The sequence below is a fragment of the Arachis ipaensis genome, chromosome B2, assembly GCF_059453495.1.
Source record: "Arachis ipaensis isolate K30076 ecotype BB chromosome B2, ASM5945349v1, whole genome shotgun sequence".
Taxonomy (NCBI): domain Eukaryota; kingdom Viridiplantae; phylum Streptophyta; class Magnoliopsida; order Fabales; family Fabaceae; genus Arachis; species Arachis ipaensis.
Window position 1 is genome coordinate 39,785,565 of NC_142437.1, and position 9,234 is coordinate 39,794,798.

A 9,234-nucleotide genomic window follows, 5' to 3' on the forward strand; every position below is an offset into this window, starting at 1 on the left:
AATTGTTGTTTTCATCTTGTTTACTTTACAATTTCTTGTTTCTTCTACCTCATTCTTCTTAGTTCTTTTGTTAATTTTACTTTTATGCTTCTTTTATGTTCATGAACACTTATGTTGGATTTGGTTTATAATTAATGCAAATTGATGTTTGATGTTTCTTTATTGTTGATTTGAGTTGTGAATTTACTTTCTTTGCAATTGGTAGTTGGTAGATTTGACTATTTCTTTTTCGTTTGTTATGCTTTTCTTTTATGCCTTCCAAGTGTTTGACAAAATGCTTGGTTAGATGTTAGAGTAGAATTTTGAGCATTCTTGACTTGAAAAGAGAAATTAGGTAATCTAGAGTCATGAAAACCCAACTCATGTTGGTGATCTAGAGTTGTTAGTTAATATTATTTCCATTGACTCTAATCTCTTGCTAATCCAATTAGTGAGTTGATTAGGACATTTGGATTGAGATTAACTAGTCTTGTTTGACTTTCTCTCATGAAAGATAACTTACACCTTCTTCCAACATTGGAGATGACGAAATAAGATAAATTTTTGTTTATTATTGTGATATGATTGATTAGTCTTGTTTGACATTCTCCCCATGTGAAGATAACATGATACCTTCTTCCATTTGTTGGAGTTGACTAAATAAGATGAATTAATCATTGTATGACTAGGATAGAAAGCCTATGTTCTCAATCTTTGCCATGAATGTCTCTCTTTATTTACTTGCTTTCTTTAGTTACTTACTTGATTTACCTTTCTTGCCCATTTAATTTCTTGCCCCTTTTCCAAATCAAACCCCTTTTGTTCCTTCATAGCCAATAATCATTCACTTCATTGTAATTCCTTGTGAGACGACCCGGAGTCTGATGATTAGGACTTTTGACGGTTTAGAATTCACAAATGAAGTCTCGTTGTAAAGTATAATTTCTAAACCAACAATAATCCTTTCATACAAAAAGTTGTTTGTCACAAGTACAAACCCTTAAAATTTATAAACCGAAGTATTGGAACCTCGGGTCGTTCTCCCTAGGAATTGCAATAAAGTGTCTTGTTATTAGTTATAGGGTATGTTTTGGGGTTTTCGGGATAAGAGACATAAAATGTAAATGGCAATGAAACTAAACTAACAACTAAAAAGGTTTGGCAAAGGTTGGTGGTCAAGGATCTCTATCCTTATCACTAACCACAACATGAGAATTGGCAAGGATCAATCCCACTAAGTCATCCCCTAACTAATAGTAGAGGAAAGTCAAGTGAGCTATATCAATCCAAGTCCATAAGTCCTAGTTCTCCACCAAATCAATTAGTGAGATCTAGAGTTAATGGCTCCCAATCGTCAATTACTTGGAAATTAGTAACTCAAGAGTTCCTAAGTTACCTTCCCAAGCCAAGAGCATAAAATTCTACTCTAAAATCCAATCAAGTATTTCATCAAACACTTGGAAGGCATAAAAGGAAAGCATAGTAAAATTGCAAGGAAAGTAAATCTACACTACTCAATTGCAAGAATTAAAGAGAGATCTAACTAGAATAGCAAGAGATCAACAATAGAAAAGGAAAACAATTATGAAACAACAAAGAACTTACCAATTGCATTGAAGAAGAAATGTAGATCTACAAAAGAAAGTTCATAAACTACAACTAACAATACAAAGGAATTATAAGAGAAGAAAAATTCTACAACTACAAGAGAAAAATTAAGGAAAGAAAAGAAAAATTAGAAGAGAGAAGAAGAACTAGATCTAGATCTAAACCTAATCCTAATTCTAGAGAGAAGAGAGAGCTTCTCTCTCTAGAAACTAACTAAAAGCATGTGAAAACTAAACTAAAACTAAACTAGTGTCTAAGTGTGTAAGTGTGTAAGTGTGTGAATCCCCTTCAATCCTTGGTCTTTTAAAGCTTTTTCCACCAAAAACTCAGCTCCAAGTGGGGCCAGAAACCCTCCAAAATCACCAGGCACGAGTTCTTCTTTAAAAATCTCGTGCGGCCTTCGGCGCGTACGCGTCCCTGGAGTTCTCGCGATCCACGCGTGCGCGTATTGTGCGCGTGTGCGTGGATGATGTTTCTCAAATCTTTGGCTTTTCATGATTTCTCCACTTTCCTTGCTTTCCTGTTCACTCCTTTGATCCATTCCTAGCCTTTTCAACCTGAAATCACTTAACAAATAAATCAAGGCATCTAGTGGAATCATGGTGAGTTAAAATCAACAATTAAGGACCTAGAAAGCATGTTTTCACACTTAAGCACAAATTAGGAGACAATCATGAAATCATGCTATTTCATTGAATAAATGTGGGTAATAAGGTCATAAAATCCCCTAAATGAAGCACAAGATAAACCCTAAATATGGGGTTTATCAGAGTCTAAATACTTCGGTTAATTTTCATTGGGGTTTGTACTTGTGACAAAACCAATATTTTTGCATGTGAGGATTCTTTGTTGGTTTAGAACTATACTTGCAATGAGAATTCATTCATTTGAGGAAATTCTATATCAATATAAAGTCTTCACATCACACCCCCAAAAACCGTGACCATAGACCCTTTTAGGTCACCTTTATTTGAAAAACCGTGACCATAGACTCTTTTTGGTCACTGTAAAAAACCATGACCATAGACCCCTTTAGGTCACCCCCAAAACTGTGACCATAGACCTCTTTAGGTCACTCCAAAAAACCATGACCATAGACCTCTTTCGGTCACCACAAAAAACCGTGACCATAGACCCTTTTAGGTCACACTTTTTTGAGAAACCGTGACCATAGACCCTTTTTGGTCACCGTAAAAAACCGTGACCATATACCTCTTTAGGTCACCCCCAAAACCGTGACCAAAGACCTCTTTAGGTCACTCCCAAAAACTGTGACCATAGACCTCTTTAGGTCACCACAAAAAACCGTGACCATAGACCCTTTTAGGTCACCCTTTTTTGAAAAACCGTGACCATAGACCCTTTTTTGTCACTATAAAAAATCGTGACCATAGACCCCTTTAGGTCAACCCCCAAAACTGTGACTATAAACCCTTTTAGGCCACTCTTTTTTAAAAAACCGTGACCATAGGTACTCTATGGTCACCCTTTTTCTAAAAACTGTGACCATAGCTTTTTTTTGTCACGGTAAAAAACCATGACCATAGAGGGTCTATGGTCACGGTACCTCTATGGTACCGTGATAAAAAAAACCGTGGCCATAGACCCAAAATGTTGTAGTGACATGATCTTTACTTATTTTGAATGACAAGTATAATGATGGTTTATTGGTTATGATGGATGGGTCATGGTCAGCACTTAAGAACAAAGATAATAGTTGTATTAAATTAAAGGAAGATAATACACATGCATGAATTTAAAGTAAGGAAAGATAATAAGAAAAACATAGAGCATAGGAATATAGCCAGAACTCCACCACCTTAGTTGTCTTCCACCATCTTTTCCATTAGCTTGTTGGGTTTTTCCAGCCTTCCATATCTCTTGCTGTTGCTCAAGAGTTTGTTGAGTGACATTAGCATGTCCTTTGGTATAGAGTTTATCATGAATCCACTGGCCAACTGATGGATATGGGGCCATTGCTAGATTTGCTATCTGCTATCCCACATAAAGATAATTCAATTTTCCTTCAAATTGTGGATTGTGACCCTTTGGTTTTCTTGCTCATGCATCATATGGTTGATGAGCCTTCCTTGGTTGAGTTGCTCTATCCTCAGTTGCTCCAAACATGAAGTTAATTGATGCCAGTATTCTGGAGGAGGTAAAGAAGAGGCTTAAGGCATGAGAACTTGAGTTTCTTGAGTTTGTAGAGGTGGAGTGTTTGATGGAGCTTCCCTTCTTCTTGGTTGGGGTCTTGGCCTTGGTGTCTTTGAATTGATCATGACTTTCTCCATACTCTCGGGTGTAATGGGATGGTCCCTCTTGACTAATTCGTCCCCAAAGTCAAGATCCACCCCTGCATACTCACACAATCTATAAATGAGGCTTGGGAATGCAAGCCTTGACCTTTTTTCAATGCTCTCTGCTCTGCTCTGTATTTTGCGTGGAATGATCTCTGCTACATCTACTTTCTCTCCAGGTATAACGCAATGAATGAGTATGGCTCTTTTCTTGGTGACTTTTGAATTGTTTGAGGATGGATGGATCTCCTTACAAACTCAAACCAGCCTCTTGCTATTGGAGAAAGGTCACTCCTTCTCAATTAGCTCAAAAATCCATCCAAATCCTTGATCCATTCAGTTCCAACCACACAAATATCACTAATGATATCATCGCACCTTGGGTAGGCATTCAATCTTTGTGTATAATTCATAAGAGATTACGAGGAAGAAGCAGAGGGGGGGGAGGGTTTCTTAACTTTAAGACTCTTCTTATTGCTACAGGTCCAAAGTCTACCATTTTACCTCTCATATAGCTCAAGTAAGTGGGTTCCTCTTGTCCATCCATGGCGGCATTTGCATAGAACTCACAAACAAGCAAAGCTGGGACCTTTCTTGGTGGCTCACATAGAAGTTACCACTTTCTCCTTAGTATTTGTCTTCTTATCTCTGGGAATATGTTTCATGGAATGTCAAACTCTAACTCAGGGATTATGATCTTGGTTGCCATCCATCCATAGAAGTGATGTTCATGAAAAGGAGAACGGAACCTCTCCGCCTCGTATTGGAGTTTGGCAGGTGCCTTCCCCGTTCTCTTTCTTGAGGATGATGCCATGAAGTGAATGGATATGAGTGAAATGGCTAAACCACACCAAACTTTAAAGATTTTCTTGTCTTCAAGTAAGGAGAAGAATGTATGAAAGTAAGGGAGGAAAGGAAGTGAGGAGATGGTGAAGTAAAGGTGGTGAAGTGTGGTATTTATAGGGGGTGGAGATGGAACGGATGGTTGGGATGGATGAAGGTGATCTAATGGTGTGCATGTGCTCTTGAAAATAGAAATATGGGAAGGGTTTTATGAGTGAAGGTGATTGGTTGTGAGGGGCGGCGATGGGAAGGCAAGTGTTTAAGGTGTAAGGCTAATGGTAAGGTGAGTGGTTGGTGGAAAGCTAGAGGACAAAATATGTAAGAATGCACTGATGATGGTTCGTGGTACGAGAATAAATGTTATGAATGATGTAAAGGCCTATGCATGCAACACTGTTATCATCATGAAGACCAATGCATGGTGGCTTTAAACTTGTCTTATGAGGCATGTAATTGAAGCATGATGTGGAGAGTGTGTAACTGCATGGTGTAAAGCTTAATGCTCGTGCATGTATACATGATGGTATTCTTAGGATTGCCTTCCTCCTTTGTATACCTAGAAACACTTAGCAACATGGGTGATAAATCACTGTACCTAAAAATAATAAATACAGTACGGAAGATAAGAGACTAAACAAGAAGAATAATATTAAAAGAAACAATTAAAACTATGAGGTTTGTATGAAACAAGATTAGTGAGAGGTGCAACACCAAACTTAATTTTGAGCCAAGTACCCAAAAAGAACATATCATCATGCGGGAGTGGTATACCAAACTTGTTTCATGCAAAGACACTGGGATTTACTAATGAAAAAAAAATTCAGAAAACAAAACATACCAACGGTTGGGTTACCTCCCAACAAGCGCTTCTTTAACGTCACTAGCTTTATGGTTTGGTAGGCCCAAAGGGAGTCATTAAGCTTTCTTACCCAATCCTTCCTTGAGGCCCCTACTGTTTTTTCTAGGATTCTCTTCAGCTCTCTGTTGGTGACTTTCACTTGTCTACTGGTTTGAGGATGATATGGGGTGGCCACCTTATGTTTGACTCCATATCTTTGGAGGAGTGTATCAAGTTGTTTGTTACAAAAATGTCTAGTACCATCACTAATCAATGCCTTTGGAACTCCAAACCTACTAAAGATGTGCCTCTTAAGGAAGTTGAGCACTACTTTAGCATCATTGGTAGGCAAAGGGACTGTCTCCACCCACTTAGAAACATAGTCCATGGCCACCAAAATGTAGTTGTTTGAGTATGAGGAGGAGAAAGGTCCCATGAAATCTATGCCCGATACATCAAACAACTCTAATTCCAGGATGGGGTTTTGAGGTAATTCATTCCTCTTTGGCAAGTTTTCCTCCCTTTGGCAAGCATCACAATTTTCTACAAATGCTCTTGAATCCTTAAAGAGGGTGGGCCAACAGAACCCACATTGAAGGGCCTTGGTGGCTGTTCTTTTTTCACCAAAATACCCACCATAATCAGAACCATGACAATGCCATAGGATTGCATGAGTCTCCTCTTCTGCAACACACCTCCTAATTATGCCATTCGAACATCTTTTAAATAGATAAGGATCATCCCAAAGGTAGTACCTAGCATCATGATATAATTTTTTGAGTTTTTGCTTGGTGAATCCTTTTGGGACTATCCTCCTAACTTTGTAATTAGCCATGTCTAGACAAGGATTTGCTCATCAAGAAATTCTTCATGCAGGGGAGGTGAATTGCTTTGAGCCTTTAATGGTTCAAGTCTAGAGAAGTGATCCATCACTTGGTTTTCAGAGCCCTTTTGGTCTCTAATTTTGATGTCAAATTCTTGTAGAAGGAGCACCCACCTAATTAATCTTGGCTTAGAGTCTTGCTTAGTCAAAAGGTACTTAAGAGCATAGTGATCAATGTAAACAATAACCTTTGAACCAACTCAATAGGATCTAAATTTATCAAATGCAAAAATAATAGCAAGCAATTCCTTCTCTGTAATGGTATAATTCTTTTGAGCTTCATTAAGCACCCTACTTGCATAGTATATAACATGCATAAGTCTATCTTGTTTTTGCCCCAACACAGCCCCTATTGCATAATCGCTTGCATCGCACATTAGTTCAAATGGTAATGTCCAATTGGGAGGAGCAATGATGGGTGTAGAGACAAGTTTGGTCTTAAGAGTTTCAAAGACATGTAAGCATTCATCATCAAAATTAAATGGTGCATCAGCAACTAGAAGGTTGCTTAATGGCCTTGCTATTTTAGAAAAATCCTTGATGAATCTTCTATAGAAGCCTACATGGTCCAAGAAACTCCTTATACCCTTCACATTCACAGGGGGTGACAATTTTTCAATTACTTCTATTTTGGCTTTGTCAGCTTCTATACCTTCGATTGAGATACAGTGTCCGAGAACTATGCCTTCAGTAACCATGAAGTGGCATTTTTTTCTAATTTAAAACAAGGTTAGTTTCTTGACACCTTCTCAAAACCAATGCTAGATGTTGCAAGCACCCTTCAAAAGAATCACCAAAAATAGAAAAGTCATCCATAAAAACCTCAATAAAGTTTTCAATCATATCAGAAAAGATGGAAAGCATGTACCTTTGGAATATAGCAGGAGCATTACACAATCCGAAAGGCATCCGGCGGTAAGCAAAAACACCAAAGGGGCATGTGAATGCCGTCTTCTCTTAGTCTTGAGGGTCTACAACAATTTGGTTGTATCTGGAGTATCCATCCAAGAAGTAATAAAAAGCATGTCCGACCAACCTTTCTAGCATTTGATCAATAAAGGGAAGAGGGAAGTGATCCTTTCTTGTGGCTGTGTTGAGCTTTCTATAATCAATACACATCCTCCAACCAGTTACAGTCCTTGTAGGAATGAGCTCATTCTTGTCATTGGCCACCACAGTCACACCTCCTTTCTTGGGGATAACTTGTACTAGGCTTATCCAAGAGCTATTAGAAATTAGATAGATTATCCCAACTTCCCATAACTTTTCATTACTTCCTTTTTAACCACCTCCTTCATTGTAGAATTAAGCCTCCTTTGTGCTTGTACCACTAGTTTAGCATCCTCTTCAAGCAAGATCTTGTACATGCATGTGGCAGGGCTTATTCCTTTAAGGTCACCAATAATCCAACAAAGTGTTGTTTTGTGTTCCTTTAGCACATTGAGTAATGCCTCTTCCTTACTACCATTCAATGAGGAATTAATGATTACTGGATATGTCTCCAATTCTCCAAGGAAAGTATATTTCAAAGAGAGAGGCAGAGGCCTTAATAGAAGGGGTATATAATGCTTCCTTTGGTGGTGGACATTCATCAACCTCTTCGTCTTTTTCTGCTTCCATAATGGATTCAAGTGTCTCAACGAGTTGCTCCTCTTCCAATGCTTCTTGAATCAATGGCTCAATGATGTCAATCTTCATGCAATCCACATAGTCATTAGGGTGTTGTAAAATACATTGAGTACAATTTGTTCATCATTCACCTACAATGTTAATGCACCTTTCTGAACATCAATTAAGGCTCTCCCTGTAGTAAGGAAAGGCCTTCCCAATATAATAGAGGCATTAACATCCTCTTCCATGTCCAGAATGACAAAATCAGCGGGGAATATGAATGTTTCCACTTTCACCAAAAGATTCTCAACAACACCCAAAGAAAATTTAAGAGAGCAGTCTGCAAGTTGCAAGGAAATTCTGGTGGGTTTCACTTCTTTAATTTGGAGCTTGCGTATTAAGGATAATGGCATTAAGTTGATACTAGCTCTAAAATCACACAAGGCTTTCTCAACTATCACCTCCCCAATGGTACCGGGGATCACAAAACTTCTAGGATCTTTTAGTTTCTTAGGAATGTTCTTTTGGATTATAGCACTACACTCTTTTGTGTGCACCACTGTCTCATTCTCCCTCCAATTCCTTTTCTTAGAGATTAACTCCTTCATTAATTTTGCATACATGGGCATTTGCTCAAGGGCTTCAGCAAAGGGGATGTTTATTTGTAGCTTCTTGAAACCTCCAAGAACATAGAAAATTAATGATCCTTGGCCTCCTTTTGCAACCTTTGAGGGTAGGAAATTCTTGGCTTGTACTCGGGCACTTGAATCTTTTCTTTTGGTACATCTTTGGAGGCTTGAGTTTGTTGTTGCTGAGTAGAAAGAGTTACTTGTTCTTCTTGCAAGCTATCATCCTTTGGAACTTCTTCTCTACTGTCAGGAACATGGGTTTCTTTTTCTTCCTTTCCCAGTACTCTTCCACTTCTCAAACTCTGGCTTTGCACTCCTCCCTTGGGTTAGAAATTGTCATTGGAGAGAACATTTATGGATTTATCCATATGTTGAGCAAGCTGGCCCATTTGTATCTCTGAGTTTGTTATTAAAGCTTCTTGGTTCTTGATGAAAGAGGAAGTGTTTTGCGAAAGTTTTTCCAAGGCTATTTCAAGGTTAGAAACCCTCTGGGAGTCTTGTTGGGTGGAGTGTCAGGTGGGTGGTTGTTGGTGAGAATGGTTTTGA

At 38.4% G+C, this 9,234-nt stretch overlaps 1 protein-coding gene across 1 annotated transcript; it reads right to left on the reverse strand.

Annotated features, from left to right (window-relative positions):
- Positions 1-8,208: 8,208 nt before the first annotated feature.
- Positions 8,209-8,682, reverse strand: LOC148573684 (uncharacterized). Its single transcript, XM_088505821.1, has one exon. The coding sequence runs from the start codon at positions 8,680-8,682 to the stop codon at positions 8,209-8,211; it is 474 nt and encodes a 157-aa protein (XP_088361947.1).
- Positions 8,683-9,234: the final 552 nt, after the last annotated feature.